At 37.2% G+C, this 17,202-nt stretch overlaps 2 protein-coding genes across 6 annotated transcripts in view; one reads left to right on the forward strand and one right to left on the reverse strand.

The window, feature by feature from the left end:
- Positions 1 to 17,108, reverse strand: part of Rgl1 (ral guanine nucleotide dissociation stimulator like 1) — a 245,024-nt gene extending 227,916 nt beyond the window's left edge. For 4 of the 5 annotated variants that reach the window (XM_048809851.1, XM_048809846.1, XM_048809848.1 and 1 more), the window contains exon 1: positions 16,686 to 17,107. The gene's annotated coding sequence lies outside the window, so the exon portion shown is untranslated. Of the gene's footprint in view, positions 1 to 16,685 lie in introns of all 5 variants that reach the window. The other variant, XM_048809850.1, reaches the window with a different exon arrangement.
- On the forward strand, positions 1,605 to 8,889 carry Apobec4 (apolipoprotein B mRNA editing enzyme catalytic polypeptide like 4). Its single transcript, XM_015491708.2, is given in 4 exon segments — positions 1,605 to 1,950; positions 5,909 to 6,874; positions 6,876 to 6,933; positions 6,936 to 8,889. Coding segments are annotated over 3 exon segments (1,059 nt in total). The 5' UTR covers positions 1,605 to 1,950; positions 5,909 to 5,938; the 3' UTR covers positions 7,001 to 8,889.
- Positions 17,109 to 17,202: the final 94 nt, after the last annotated feature.

Consider the following 17,202-nt stretch of genomic DNA (forward strand, 5'->3'; position numbering starts at 1 on the left):
GTAAAATCATGGTTACCAAAGTGTGTGGAGAATGCAGGACAGTGACAGAATATTAAAAGCCACAGGATGCAATTGGATAGGGGAACAAGAGTTGACAACCACTACTAAAGCTTTTCAGAAGAGAGGATTTTGAATGTTCCCAGCCCAAAGGAATAAAAATGTTTAAAGTGATGGTTAGGCCAGTTACCTTTATCTGATCATTACACAGTGTATACGAGTATGGAAATTATCAGAGTTGACCTCCATAAATATGTACAATTATCATGTGGCAATTAAAATTTTTGAATTTTTTTTAAATGTTGGCTACTTGAGTTGCCTATCCCTAAAATCATCCTAAAATTGTACTGGTTGATATCCTAATGGATAGAGGCTCATTTTTCCTTTTTCTTGAGGCTTCACTTACTTATTGGATCATGCACTAGGCTTCTAACCCACCATTGAAGGTGCACAGTACACATGAATGATGGCACAGGGCTGCTTTCTTTTTCTCCCCTCCCTGGAGCCTGTTAGATAGCAAAAACATTGTTATGGAACTATCAGAACAACTTTTTATAAGTAAGACTTTTTAAATATTTTACAATGACGTATCATTTATTAGGGTTAAAATTAAAGATAAGCTATGAGGATCAACTTTCAGTTTTATATTTTCAAGTTCATTCAATTAGGAAATGCTATGAAATGGAGGCAACAATGGGAACAAGGACGTGATCCATGGCAAAGGAGGGGAAGGCATGAGATGCAATGGAGCAGGCACCGAAGAATACCTGGGGAAAACAGAACTAAAAACTAAACTCCCTGGGGAGCCCACGAGCTCCCCCTGACACCCTCAGAAAGCACAGAGGTCAAGCAAAATATCTAGCCTAGAAGAAGCCACTTAGGCAAAAGAAGACATTTGCAGTAACAGGTACTGCAAGAAGGCAGAATGTGCCTTCTGGGTGCTAATTATCCCTCAGGAGTTATTTTTAGAGTACAGATGCTCATGGACTTCTGGTAGTTAACTAATGGACATGACATACATGACCACCACCACCACTCACTCATTCAAGTAGCCCCAGAAGAGCAATGAGAGAGCACATTGAATCATGACTATCAATATGTCTAGCGTCTAGAAAATAGTGAGTGGTGGAAGGGAGGAGGGAGAAACAATGGAGAAGGGCCAGTGGCTCGTCCTTCGGCCATGGGGGAAGGGCTACATCTGATCTGGGAGCAAAGCTTGTCTTACAAGGAAGAGAACTATGTACATACCAATAGTAGGAGTCTCCCTGGGAATTTCATACAGGAAAGAAACTGCTAACACATAATAACTTAGGTTTGCACAAACTGAAGAGCTCCTCCTTCCGGGACTGTGGACCTCTTAGTTCAAAGTGTCACCCTTCCCCGGAAGTCAAGCCGAGCCTCCCAAGAAGAGGCCTTGGCACCTTCACAAGAAACAGAATCTGCAAATCTTGACCATACCCCATGCCAGCCACCTAATGAAGCCAGGAGGAAGGTGCTGAGCAGGGAACCTCAGACTCAATTCGTTCAAGGAGAAAAACCCTAACAAGTTCACTGAAATAGTCAAACATCATCTTTTTATTCAGACTGGAATATGCAGTCATGTATATTTTCATCTTTGGAACAGGTGGTTTAATATGCAAATAAAGTAATAAGTGTCAGAACCGTATCCTAGCAGTAGCTACTTTGCAAACGTTACCATGGCACCAATTCAACAGTGTTCTTAGAGGCAGCCACACCTCAGCAAGGTCTTTTTAACTTGGGACAGCAAAGTTCAAATGAACTATTAGACACAAACTGCAAAAGAGTCCTGAACTGAGTTAGGAGGGGAATCTTTACAGCACGATTGCCCTCCACAGCTACTAGAAACGACATGGAACTTTAAGGAGAGAAAAAGAAAATGGACCATCTCCCATAACACCTGGAATGTGATCCAAGCCTGGAGACAAAATGATGGTAATTATAACTGCTAACATTTGTTTTTAGCTGCTAACAGATTGTGCCCAGATTGCGAAGGGCAAACTTCGTTCTCCAATTACTCTTGTGCGAACTGTGCTTTGACAGTACTCACTAAATCCTAGCTGGGTGAAAGGAGAGCCGACTGTCCTCGCGGGTGGTTCATTTATGTTAAACTAAGAAAGGGCTGTCCTCCCATAGCCCCAGTCCAGGGCCACTCACAGTTGGATGTGAGAGAGCATCCTCCAGCAGAATGGGCTCTAACATGTGTCTAGTTCTCACTGCCAGCTGATCTGCTCTACAGGGGGTGACAGGCACTTCCCAAGCACAGACAAAGCAGAAGGTGAAGGACTCAGCAGGAGGGATGCAGGCTGCCAGGGGAAGGCACCTGGCTTGTGAACTGGTCAGGGTCACTAAGGTAGGCCCTGGGCTACCACAAAGCACATCCCCTCCTGGTTAGGGGAGAATGAAAGGTTAACAATAAAGATAGTCTGTGATCAATGACTAGTGATATAAGGAGCTCTTAAAATTCTTTAAGAGCTCAAAGGGACAGGAATTCTTTTCTGCTTACTCAGAAAAGGGTGATTAAAGATAGAGCTGGGGGTGGGGGACACTAGAAAAAGTAAAGACTTCATCATCAGGGAACCATGGTTGGTTGACACTGAAAAGCCCTCACAAGAATGAGAGTCCCCCTCTTATATATCAAAGCCACTGCTCAGAACGATCTCACTAAAATAGTAACATGTATCTTATGGCTAAAATAGAAAAAAAGGGAGAGGTGAGGAAAGGATTGTTCAGAAAAGCAATCAGGAATTTCTATTTTGCTGCCTTTATCTTCAGACACAAAAACTTTTGCTTTCATAAAGGGTAATTATGAGACCATATATAGAGTTAACTTCACACATACACCAGTTTAAAATACAATAATTAAGCAGAAAAGGGCCTCTTGGCATGGTTTCCATAACATTTTTAGCCAAGTCAATCTGCAAATTTTCTGTGGGTGGGTTGGATTTGTAATCTCAGTGGCAACCTGCACATTGGGTGTGCCACCCAGCGGCTCGCCACATTGAGGGCACAATATTCAAAAAAGTGAGAGCTTGATTTCATCAAGTTTTGATAACCAGAGAGATGCTATGTGATGAGCAAGGCTGAAAGGAGATCAAGAGAGAAAACAACACTCAGGAAATAGTATTAGGTTCCAAAAGATGGGCCCACATCAGGGATTAGATCCAGTTTGCTGGAGGAAAACCTATTACAAAGGCCAGGAAGCCTCAAGGGCAGGAATTCAGTTGCGTCAGGAAAATACAGCACTAAGGAGGAAATGGAAACAAATGCCCAACCCTGTGGACTAAGCTGATGTGGCAGAAGTTGGGAGAAATCTGCAATCTGGTGGATACATGCTACCAGAGCTACTGTAGGGATATTAGCCATAGGATACCAGTGACAGGAATGAAGCCATATTTCACCCACATCTGGATCAAGTCTCTTAAAATATTTTCTTCCCAGGACAGGATTAACACAGGAATTCTGTAGCTCTCAGCCTTTCAAATACAAGCTGCATCAAATACAGCAATGACAGAGCTTATCTAGGCTGAAGAAGACACAATTGATCAAAGTGCTTTCATGAGGGAAGCCATAATAAATATTTGAAATGTGTTCAATTAGATTTTGAAAAGCGAAAATTATATTTTGTTGCAATGGTCAGTTTTACCTCATTTGTGTTTTCTGCCTTATCTGTTTTGCTATCTGGGCAAAGTTAAATGTAAACAATGAAATTATAAACAAAAAAATATAGAGAATTTTTTAATATTTGTTTTTTAGTTGTAGGTGGACACAATATCTTTATTTCATTTTTATGTGGTGCTAAGGATTAAACCGAGTGCCTCACCTGTGCTAGGCAAGCACTCTACACTGAGCCACAGCCCTAGAGAATATTTAATTGTGCTTTGATGAGGAAGGGTTTTCTAAATACAACAGGAAGAAATAAATTGAAAGATAAGATTGGACAACATAAAAATGTAAAATTTGGTCCAATTTAAAATATCAGCATAATTAAAGGTAAAATATTTTCCAAAAAAATGAGATAATATTTGTGATGCATAAAGAACTTTGGCAAATCAATAAGAAAAACTTTGAAAAAATAGGTAAACAATCAAGAACGTTTCATAGAAGAATAAACACTATAGACCAATAAGCATGTGAAATAGTTCAACCTCACTAGGAATAGAAAAGGTATATATTATAACATCAGGAAGACACCAATATCACTTCTTAGACTGGCAAATGGGGTGATAAACATCAATGCGAAAGAATCTGATAAGATTAGTATACTTTCCTAGGATAATTTGACAAAGTTTGACCTAATACTAAGACTTCATAGTAATCTACATTAAGAATCAGAGTTATAAACAATTTATAAAAATATTCATCAGTCATTTATAATAATTAAAAGAGGCAAGAAACTGAATGTTATAATTATATCATAAAATTCTAATTGGCCATGAATGGTGTATTTCAAAGAATGGGGAAATGCTATGACACAATATAAACTGAAAAGGCAGGGTATAAAACATAACTTTAGTGCTGAGGATGTAGCTTGGTGGTAGAGCGCTTCCCTAGCATATGTGAGGCCCTGGGTTCAGTCCTCAGCATATACACGTATCTGGTGGGAATAGACCTGTTATCAGTGATTGCAATACAAACTGATAGGTTTTTTTCTCCTTGTACATCAGTATTTAAAAAACAAACAAACTATATTATAATGCTAGGTAGCTGTTCAGAAACAAGAAGGGAAAAAAAACCATTCCTTTCAGATCTTACCATTTAGGGTTTAATATCCCAGAAACTATTGATTTGAAATATTCTAAACAACCCATATTTGCTTTCCATAAGAGTTATTTTCCTCTAACAAGTCCCACCCACCATAAATAAGACTCTCAAATGCCAGTGGATAAGTGTCCATGACCCAAAGAATCACGATCAGCAATTCCTTTTTTTGTTTTTTTTTCTTTTTATTAGTGAATTATAATTACACAAAATGGTGGGATTTGTTCTTACAAATTCATACATGCACACAATATAACAGCATTATTGGTCAGTTTCATTCTCCAGTATAAGTAAGAATTTCTTTTTCAGGGGGGGATTGAACCCGGGGCCTGCCCATGCTAGGTGAGTATGCTACCACTGAGCCACATCTCCTACAGGTGGCAATTATACAAGAAGTCACTACCATTAAGCAAAACCTACCCTATGGTCCATTTCTTAAAAGGATAATACCTCCATATTATGCTAATGGTTTTAAGAAATAGCTCATTTCAAATGCAAGCACACTCAAAACCTCTGCACATAGTTTAGACACTATTATATGCAGAGAAGCAACAAAGGAAGAAATCATGAACAAAATGTAAAACCCATGCTTATTTCTTTGGATTTCCATAAATGGAAATCATCTGGATAACCTGGGGCTCGTAGCATTGTTATATGTCAGGCACATAGTGAGGCATTTTCTATGTATTCTACTACTCAAATCCTAAGACAACCTTATGTACTATTGTTGTCTTCACTTTGAAGACAAGGAAGCTGTGGCTCTCAGATATTAAATAACTTACCAAAAACCACTAGGCTGGTAAGTGTCTGAGCCCAGATTTGGAACAAGGCAGTCTGTTTCTAGAACTTGGCTGTTAAACGCATTTGCTCTATTTAGTCAGAATCTGTGCGACAGGTAAAGTTGTATTCTGCATTTCTCTTTTGCCTCCTCCCTGCCCTCCTAGAACCTCAATAAAGAAAAACAAACCCTAACCTTTTTAATCCATTCATATATGTCACTATCTTTTAGAGTCAACGATGCTACTATAGTTATTCTGCTACTTCCTTCAATGAAAGCCATAGGGCTTAATGAATGCATGACCTTCAGTTTTTCCTGCGATGGTTTTATACATAGTTTCTCTTCCCTATTTAGGTTTGCAGCTAGAAGACAATAAAACTAGCAATGGAACCACTATATGAGGAATACCTAGCACATGGTGGAACAATAGTCAAACCTTATTACTGGCTAAACTTCTCCCTAGATTGCACCAACTGTCCTTACCATATTCGGACAGGTGAGGAAGCAAGAGTCCCCTACACAGAATTTCATCAGATTTTTGGATTCCCTTATGGGCCAACATATCCTCAAACAAAACACCTCATATTTTATGAACTCAAAAATTCTTCTGGTAGCCTGGTGCAAAAGGGCCATGCCAGCAACTGCACTGGGAATGATACCCACCCAGAATCAATGCTGTTTGAGACAAATGGTTATCTTGACTCAGCCGCGCACAACAACAGCAGCATTAGGCACATCATCCTGTATTCCAACAACTCCCCTTGTAATGAAGCCGAACACTGCTGCATCAGCAAAATGTATAATTTCCTGATGACGCACCCAGACGTCACTCTTAGTATTTACTTTTCTCAACTCTATCATACTGAGCATGAATTTCCTGCCTCAGCGTGGAACCGTGAGGCTCTTCGGAGCCTGGCCAGCTTATGGCCCCAGGTCACTCTGAGCCCAATAAGTGGTGGGATCTGGCACTCTCTTCTCGACAACTTTGTCAGTGGTGTCTCGGGACCAGCTGTTTTCCAGCCCATTTTAACCGGGAGGGCCCTGGCTGACCGGCACAATGCTTATGAAATCAACACCATAACAGGAGTGAAACCTTACTTCCCAGATGCTCTTCCCCAGAAAAAAGAGAATCAGAACTACCCCTTAAACCATGTCCTCTCTGTACAGTCTTTCCAAGGGACAAGTAGACAACCACAGTCCAGCGTGACTCCAGACCTCAGGAATCCTATTGTCTTTGTGCTGGTCCCTTATAGAGACCTACCACCAATCCATGTGGGTCAAAACCCTCACAAACCCAGGAATGTGGTAAGGCACTTAAATATTGCCTCAAATGTCACTCCAGGAAAACAAAGACCTCAGAAAGACCAAGGGAGATAATGGAAATCAGAATGGTTTGCAAGGAACAAAGAGGCAGAGGAAAAGAAGAAGAAGAAAGAACAAAAATAAAATCTACATGTTATGAATGCATGAAGCCAAGTGCCAGGAGACTTACTAGCTGGGCAACAAAAATCTGAAAATCTCTCTCTCAGATCTGATCAAAGATGAGGATAAACTGATGCATAAGAGCAAAAACTGAATTATATACCATATCCACTATTTTAAAACCATACTTTTTCTAACATAATCTAAAATATTTCCATAAAACAACATGATCTCTCTCCTTTATTTTGAATGTGATAATAATAAAATGGAACCATTAATACCTTGCTCTAATATTTTGGTAAAGATTAGGAATATTGTTAGTCTACCCACATCATCTTTCCAATAAAAAGAAAACATGGATTAAACAGCTTCTTAAATTGGTTTCAGCAGAAAAATTTACTATAAATTTATAAAACAGCCTGAAGTTACTGATGTTAAGTGCTATCTCAAAGAGTAAACTAGTAACATTCCATTTATTGTTAATTGTGGATGGAAGATTTTAGGCAGCCCACTTTTTCCAGAGTAATTCAAAATTATTTTGTGTGGGGGGGAAAAAAAAAACTCTTCTGTAATGGATTACATATAGTTATAAAAATTGAAACGTAGCCACCTACTCAGTGGACCTTTTCCAGCTCAGAACTCTCCCTCCTGAGCAAATGACAGGGGCTGGATGATGCAAGAGAATCACCAAAGGCCCCCCCTTCACAGGCCACATCACCAGAACCACTCGCACTGGCTCCCAGGGCTCCTTGTTGCCTTGTCTCACTGGTAAGATTTTAAGTTCTGTAGGACAAGCTCATGCTCTGCACCACCACCCCCACTCCCCGCCACCTTAGATTCTCCTTTAGAATCTAGCACAATATCCAGGCAGAATGTGGATAGCAAGGTTGAGACTGCATCTCAGTAAATTCACCAATCATTACTCCCCAAGATCTCTTCACTGCTGCCAAGTGCCTGCTTAACCACCCTCCAAGGGACATCTTTTTGTTAGCACCCATTTCCCCTTCTTCTAATTCAGATCACCAATGCATAATTTGCATATACTGATTTCCCTTTTCTGACCCCTTCCTCTTTACCAGTGTATATCCGTAACTTAAAATCTAATTCAAAGCATACTCCTTTAGGAAGCACTCTTTGACTAACCTTTTGAGTCATTTAAAGGAAACCACTTTACTTATGCTTAATTCACATTTGCTATCTCTTCCCTCTCAGAAATATGTAAAGATGAATTATAAGAAAATGTATACTCATCTTTATAGAACTTGCCTTTATATTAAAATACACACACATGCACACACAAAAATGCTAAGTTAATAAGATATTTCACTATTACATTAGAGCACATAATACTTCATGAAAAAGGGGAGGAGGAAGAGGAAGGAAGAAATAAAAGAAAAAAAGGTTTTAGGAATAGAAGTTAGTATTGTGTAAAATAAACATGAATAAAATTATTAAAAACAAATTTCTATTGTTAGCCTGCAAATTTTTATAGAATTATTGGAATATAATTTTACCATGGGTATACAGTGATTATTATTTAAAAAGGTGCTACTGAAGTTTATTATCAGCTCATGGACTCATATGTCCATTATTTGGAATGTTATGATAAAAAAAAAGATCCCAACATGACAAATCGGTCATTTCTGATTATTATAAAATAGATCCAAGGGGGTTGAGGTTGTAGCTCAGTGGTACAGCACTTGCCCCACATATGTGAGGCACTGTGTTTGATCCTCAGCACCACATAAAAATAAACAAAATAAAGTTATTAAAAAAAAAAAAACAGATCCAAGGGCTTGGGGTATAGCTAGCTCAATGGCATGTACAAAGCCCTAAGTTCAACACCTCCCCCAGCAAAACCACACACACACACATACATCCAATTTGTTGGCGTGAAATCTATCTCTAATATGGTAAAGTAGACCACAACATCACAAAGGATCCATGGTCTAAAATCTAGGATGAACTTTTATGGTATGTAACAAAAAAAGATATGTTGCCACAACAACAGGAAGGAAAAATTCCTTTCTCAGTTACATTTTTACACTGGCTAAGGCAAGACTGGGCTGAGTAAAAGAATGTTACTGACAGGTCAGAAGTCCAAGGCAGGACAGTCAAGCGTAAGATAAGAGACTAACAGAGGGCATAAAGATAAATGGTCCAAGGTAAGTCATCCCTTTTTACCCATCTGTGAAACAAGAGATAGCTGTTAGTTCATCTTTAAGGCTCCTTTCAGCTCCATCTGCTATAACAAGGCACACAGCAGAGCAACCTTCCCACAGAGTGAGACCTTACCATGCAGTGATCAGTCTTCCTTGCTCGCCACACAATGGGTTCTGGGTCATGTTGGGCTGGCCCAAGGATGGAGGGAGAGAAGCTAGAATGCTCTACCCCTCTTCAGTAAACCAGCAATGGTGATATTGAAGAATATCATTGCCACCACACATATGGAAATTCCAAATAAAAGAATAGAAGCCAATGAGTTAAAGCAGGTAGCAATACAGAGATGTGAAAAACATAGGGATGTATCCCACGAGACCAACAAAGGAGAAAAGAGGGCAGCATTACCTTGGTGAATCTCTTGACTACCCAGTCAGTATAAGAAGGATGGATTTATTAATCAGGGGCAGACTTGGATTAATAAAGCTCCCAAGATAGACATATAAAGGTAGAATGCTAATGTATTGATTTCCCGTGAGACAACTGGACATACAAGCAGATATCAAAGTCATCCATCCTATATTGCCTTTCCACATAGATAAGCTTCCTGATATTACAATAAGAAGGTTGCTTTATGGGACTAGAAGAGTTCATCATATAATTCAAACACTTAGTGCTATCAGATTTGAATTTGTAGTGGAGATACATCTGCCACTTGGAAAGAAATAGTGTAATATGTACAAGGATGTCTATCCCTGGATAGTATTTGGGTGAGCCTAGGCTGTAAGAGACAACACAGACCTCTATAACTCCTTTTGTGACTGATAGCATCTATTTTCTTGGGGGATGCTAGGGACTGAAACAAGGTCCTCATGTATGTTAAGCATACACTTTACTATTATGCTACGATCCCAGCCTGATTTTCTACAGATTTTGATGTTTTGTCAAGTTAAAATCTAATCTTGCTGGCCTGACTTGAGAGCAGATTATATTTCTTTAAACAGCTTTTAAATATCTGTTTTGATTCATGGTGCATGCAATCCAAAAAACTTCACTTGCAGAATGGAATCCTATTCATTTCATTTCCAAGGATTTTAAGTATGTGGTACCTATACTAATTTAAAATAATATTCTTACTATCAAATATTTAGTGAGAGCTATATAAGGTGTTTATAAGCACTTACATAGAGTAACTCATTTAATCTCCCAATAATTCTACAAGGCAAGTATTATTATAATACTTATTCTACAAATAAATAAATTGCAGCATAGAAAACTTAAGTATCTGCCCAAGTAGTAAAGGCTGAGCTGATAATCAAACCCAGGAGATCTAATTTCAGAATCCATGCTGTTCATCATTACATTTTGATGCCTACCTCAATAATAACAATGCAGATTCACTAGAAATCTAGGAAAAAATTAATATCCCTTTAGTATGTGTCCTGTGGCTTTTCTGTAATTTTGCTCAAACCATGTTACCCATGGGAATCTGGTATACTAAGGGAGTCAGGTAGGATGGGCAAGTTAGGATAGAGAACTTAAGTAAATTCTAGATCCCAGAGCTTTGGCCCTCAACCTTGCCCTACTTCCTCTTTTCCAGCCCCTCATACCAATCACACATCTTGGGGATTATTTTACTTTGGATATCCCTGTCTCTCAGGGATGTATCAAATAGAGGACCCAAGGCAATGGAACACTGATTTATTGTTCCATGCAGTTAAATTAAGTGGAACTAGTTCCAAAAACAAAATCAAAACAAAACAAACAAACAAAAACCTCTCAAAGAGAATTACCGTATGATCCAGCAATACCTCTTCTGGGTATATACACAAAAGAAAGCAGAATCTTAAAAGATATTTGTATACCCATAATTATAGCAGCATTATTCACAACAGCCAAAAGCTGGAAGTAAACCAAGGTCCTGGACATGTGAATGGATAAAGAAAAGGAAGGAAATTCTGAAATGTGTCACAACATGGATGAACCTTGAGGACATCATGCTAAATTAAATACATCAGCCATAAAAAGATAAATACCATATGATTCCACTTATATGAGGTACCTTAAGAAGTCAAATTCAAGAGACAAAAAGTAAAATGTGGCTGCCAACAACTGGGGAGAAGGAAAAATAGGGAGTTACTGTTTAATAGATAGTTTCAGTTTTGTGAGATTAAAAAAAAAAAAAAACATCTGGACACGAATGTGGTAATGGTGGTACAACAATGTAAATGTGCTTAATACCACTGAACTGTACACTTAAAATGGAAATTGTTATATGTATTTTACCATAATTTTTTAATTATATGGAATTACTAATTGACATTAATGATTTATCTACATGCCAAAAAAAAGTGACATCTTTTGTGTTAGAGTAAATATTAGAAAATAGGCTCTATGACTACTCACAAAAAAACTGAGATAAAGTAGGGAAAGTTTATTGAAATAACTGAAAACAAATATCTTTTAAAAATCATTACAATAAGCTTTTTTTTTAGTTTGACACTTTATAGTCCATTTCAAGCTACTGTGTGGATTTATTTCAACCACTGATACTTAGTAATATCATTATTTTAGAAAAAAGGATAGTATAGTAGGCAATCAGAGAAAGACTTGCTGAAAGTAGAGAGTGGTAATTAAAAGCATAAAGTTTGGAATCTTACAGAACTCATTCCCATATCAGAATGCCAGGAGCTAACTGAATATTCCTGGCTGAGTTATATACTATCTCTGAGCCATAATTTACTCATCCATAAACACTAATGGGAACACTAATTCTTAAGCCCTATAGATACTACAAGATTAAATAATGTAAATAAATGGATTATTTACCAAGTATCTGACACATTAAACAATAAGTGGTTGTTTGTTTTAAATAAAATATTAGCATGATAATATTTTATAGGAAATTAGTAGGAAGATATAGAGATAGTAGGAAATTATAGAGATTGCAGGATCTCTCAAATTTTATCAAAATTATGAATCTGAGCTTACTTTTTATTTTCTATAAGAATCAAAAAAACATTGCTAGAATTTGTAATAATCAGATTGGAAGAGAAATGCTTTTAATATGCTGCTTAAGTAGCAAAAAGAAAAGCAAAATATCTATGGTCATGGAGTATATTGAAAAAATTTTAATATTTTGTGCAATTTCTGATCAACAAATTGGCAATCTAGATGAAATACACAATTTTCTAGGAAAACATAAACTCTAAAATAATGAAGAAGAGAAAGAAAACCAAATAAATCAATAACCATACAAGAGGAAGATGATCAACAATCAATGGTCTATTTCTAATAATATCAGCAAACCCAGATAATTTTGCAGGCATATTCTACAACTTTCAAAGAACAAATAGCATGGTTATTTTTTATCATTCAAACTATTCCAGAGCATTGGGAAAAAGCTGGAAATCCTCTAAATTCATCTTCAAGGCTAGGTACCCTAATATCAAAACTGGATAAAGACAGCACAATGAAACTATGGACCAATCTTACTTAAAAATATACATTTGAAATCACTTTAAAAGGTGTAAATGAATTAGATCCAGCAAGTTATTAAAATAGTAACATTTCATAACCAAATGGAGTTTAGTCTAAAAATAAGGGAATGTTTCAGTGCCAAAAAATATGTAAATATAATTCATTACATTTGCAAAATAAAAAATAAAAATTATGATTTGTGTCATTAGATTCCCCCCAAATTGGATGATTACAGCAGTCATTCCTAAAGATAGTAAAATAATAGTAAATATAACATCAACTGTAAAATACTAGATAATTCCATTAAAATAGGAACAAAGCAGAGAAGCCTATTATTACCCAGTTTTTCAACATTCTTCAAAATTCTAGCTAATGCAATAAGATAAGAAAAATAAATGACACAAAAATTAGAAAATAAGATATTAATTATTGCTACCTCAGTCCCCCACAGGGGCACATGCCTGTAATCCCAGCAATTTGGGTGGCTAAGGCAGAAGGATCACAAAATCAAGGCTGGCCTTGGCAACTTAGTGAGACCCTGTCTCAAGCTAAAAATAAAAGGATTGGGATAGGCTGGGGTTGTAGCTCAGTGGCTGAGCAGCGCTAGACTCGCATGCGTGAGGCACTGGGTTCAATCCGCAGCACCATATAAAATAAATAAATAAAATAAAGATATTGTGTCCTTCTATACTTAAAAAAATTTTTTTTTAAAAAGGGATGGGGATATAGCTTTGAGACAGGGCACTGCAGGTTCAATTCCCAGAATTACACACACAAAAAAATTATCTCAAATATAATGATTGTATACTGTGACAAGAGATACCACCTTAAAATAACTGTTAGCATTATGATATCCCAGTGATGGGAAGGAATACAGGATAAATATGTTGTAAAATCCATAGTTTCCCTTTATATCATAAGCAGTTAAAACATTAAATGGAATAAAGGCCTCATTCATGGCAATATTTTTAAGAAAAAACAAGGTTTATTCTTCCATTTGGCATTAAATTTTTTTCCTAAGAGTACAGATTTATAATTTTTTGGATCTTTGAAGTACTCATAAATACATCACATAAAGGTCTTAAATAGTTCTCCCTACCTACTTTACCTCAGTGTGTAATCTTAAAATTAAATAAAGTTATAACTAGTTACAAAGAAAAAACTTGAAGTTTAAAAGGCTGATATTTTCAACACAGCACTAGTTGACGGAATATTAGAGGAAGCATTAAACCATAATATAGTATATGGGTAACATACTAAAAATCTTTTTATACTGCAGTAACTATGGGGCTAAAAAACCATGTTACTAAACTCTATCATTAGCAGAACTGAAATTCAAATATTTATATCATTATACAAGTTTGTCATATTTGATTAACAAAGTTCATTTCCATTTCAAATAATAATAAAAAAAATATAGTGCCATGCTATGGCGGGGTGGGGATGTGGCTCAGTGGTAAAGCCCTTGCCTCGCACATATGAGGTACTGGGTTCAATCCTCAGCACAACATAAAAATAAATAAGAATATTGTGTCCATTAACAACTAAAAAAAGATATTAAAAAAAGTATTTAGGAGCTGGGGTTATAGCTCAGCAGTAGAGTGCTTGCCTTGCCCATGTGAGGCACTGGGTTCGATCCCCAGCACCACAAAAAAAAATAAATAAAATAAAGTAAAAATATTGCATCCATCTTTTTTTTAAAAAAAAAGTATTTAGTGGCAAGTTTGGGGAAATGAAGCACATAAGAGAGTTTTTAGTTTAAAATAACTGATAAAAAGACCTATCATAGTATAGTTTTATTAAAATCCCTTCTAACTAAAAATATCTTTGACTCTGCATCATCACAGAAATACATAGAGAGCATTAACCTTGGGAAAATTCAGTCTTGCTTTATTATTGAATCAAACCAGGTTATTTGCACAATCAATAATATATCTCAAAACCTTATGGATCCTTTATATCAAGGAAAAGATGCTCATTTGAAAAATTAAAATAAGGAGAATAAAATTACCTTAGATTAATTAAGCATCATTGTAAACATTAAAAATTTAGGTTTTGCAAAGAAGTAGAATAGTGTGTATTTTCTAATTAAAAGATAAATAAGAACAGATTTCTTCACGCACAAAATTTCCTTAAAGCTTTATATTAGCTAATGAGGGTAGGGAGATAATTAATGTATCTGTAAAAAAATGCTCAGTCTTAAACATTATTTCAAGATTAACTTGTCAGATCATCAATTCATTGGATAGAAATGTGTTGAGCATGTGCTATGTAGCAGACACTTGGATCATTGTGAAGCAATATCAAACACACTATTACATTTAATACATTCAACATACAGAGCAAACTTATGAGCAATCAAGACAATTACACCCTTGAGCAACTGATTTTTAAAATTCTTTCCACCATTCCATTAAGTTGATTTCTATCCCAGGATTCTCTCAGTTCTAAAATAAGAGAACAACAGTAACAACAACAAAAAATACCACCTAAATACGGCAGTACAAATAATAGAAGTGTAAGAGAAAGGATGTATTAAGGCTTAAACTCTTGCTCCCATTTGCACTCAACAGTGCATCTAATGTTCAATTTTCTCTTCAAAGAAAATCTTGATTTAAAAGAACAAAAAGTACAATCAGTTCAACATCTAAAAAAGTAAGCCAGGTAGCTTATACTAAAGTTAGCAAAAGATAAAAACAGAAAAACATTAAAACAAATCTTTATTCTAAGTTATATAATGCCCTGCACTGTGGTAATGACCTTACACTTGGCTATATACATTTTTAATAAATATTACCAACAGGTAGAAAATATTCTAAATGTTCTTTTGCTGTCCTAAGACAGTCCTAGTAGAATTTTTACTCATAATGTGAATATTAATTTAAGGAAATGTCACTTCTATTCAATTCTATCACTTAAATGTTACATATTCTGGAAGGATGATTTATTTGGGTGTGGGGAAAAATTCTACATTGCTCTTCAACTTCCTCCCCAAAAAAGGATGCATTCTATTCTTGAACAGCTTTCTTTACATACATGCACACACAGAGACGTATGTGTGTACGTATATGTGTCCAACAAAGGCTTGATTTTGAGATTTCCCTTCCTCTTTTAACTGATTCACTAATCTCAGTGTGACTCGGAAACTGTACTGCTTTTCACATTTCATTCAGTCATCAATCATGTATTGAGTACCTTCTGCATGCCTGGCTTTATGTCAAGTGGAAGGAAGATACAAAAGAAAAATAAGACAGTCTCTGCCATTCAGCATCTTGATATTTCTTTCAAGGGCAATATAAGATGATATATAAATATAATTTATGAAATTAGTACCCAAACCAATGGTATAGGTATCATGCATTTTACATTAATGTTGAATTTTAGAGACTTGAAACACTTTTGTGTTCACAAGATTGTCCTGAGCACAATCTTGTGAAGACACTTTATTAGCCCCATTTTAGTGATAAGGTACCTGAGATTCAGAATTTTAACCAACATGCCTCAATCATGCAAATTTTGAGTGGAAGAGTCATGAAGACCCAAGCCAGGGTTTTCCAAGCTCAGTTATCTTTTTAGTACAGCATGGGAAATCAAGGATGAGGTACTCAAATACAAAATAGTCAGCCTTCGGCTGGAGGTGGACCTGCACCTGGGCAATGTCCAGCAAAAGTCCAAATTAATATTATTCTGCAAATACCTATACTATAGTGTGATTCACAGATCTCAACTACCATTCCTTAATCTTAGTGCCTTGACTTCCTTAATAAGAGCTCTGCTCTCAGAAATGGAAATATGGAATATAATCTAAAAATATGGCCCATAAAATCTTAAATCATAAATACCAATCTTAAAAATCTAGTTTCTATTAATTCTTACAGATTTTGTTTTCCCTCAGCACTGGAAAGAATAACTCGCCTACCCTTTTCTCACATTCTTGCTCCAAATAACCACTTATTTTAAGATACGAATGATCGTCTCTGCCTCGAATTCTACAAGTTCACCCCACTTTTGCCACCCAGCCCCAACCCCTGCCCAGACACCTTCCTCTCCCTCCCTAAGGATAGGATACCGAGTTCAGATTCTCCAAGTCCGGTCGTTCTGCTGTCACACAGCTCTGAAAAATAAGATTTGACCTTTCGACTCCGTCCTTGGGGACCTCCCGCTGGCCGAGCAAAGTAGTTTCAACCCCGCGAAAGGGGCTTGGAGCTCAGGAACGCAGCCCCAGGCAGCGCAAGGTCCGAAGCCACGACTCCGAAGACTAGAATGATGCTGGGCGCCCGGGCGTGCATCACTCTGTCCCATACTCCTGCCAACTGCAGGGGACTAGGTCCTGCAGCCAGTCCATCCCACCCCACAGGCACATCCGGACGGGCCCGACCTTATGCAGGACCCCGAGGACAGGTCAATGCCAGCGACGGCGGAGGCAGAAAAAGCCAAGGCCACCCGCCCCCGTTGCCCATCGCCGAAAACCTAAAGCCCCCAAGACTGGACCGCAGAAAAGCGTTTCTATGGGAACCTCCTGTGGATCACGTGACTGACCCGGCAACCAATCGCCTCTTACCTCTGCCCGCTGCCTCGCTTTCTGC

The sequence above is a fragment of the Marmota marmota genome, unplaced genomic scaffold (genome assembly GCF_001458135.2).
Source record: "Marmota marmota marmota unplaced genomic scaffold, marMar, whole genome shotgun sequence".
Taxonomy (NCBI): domain Eukaryota; kingdom Metazoa; phylum Chordata; class Mammalia; order Rodentia; family Sciuridae; genus Marmota; species Marmota marmota.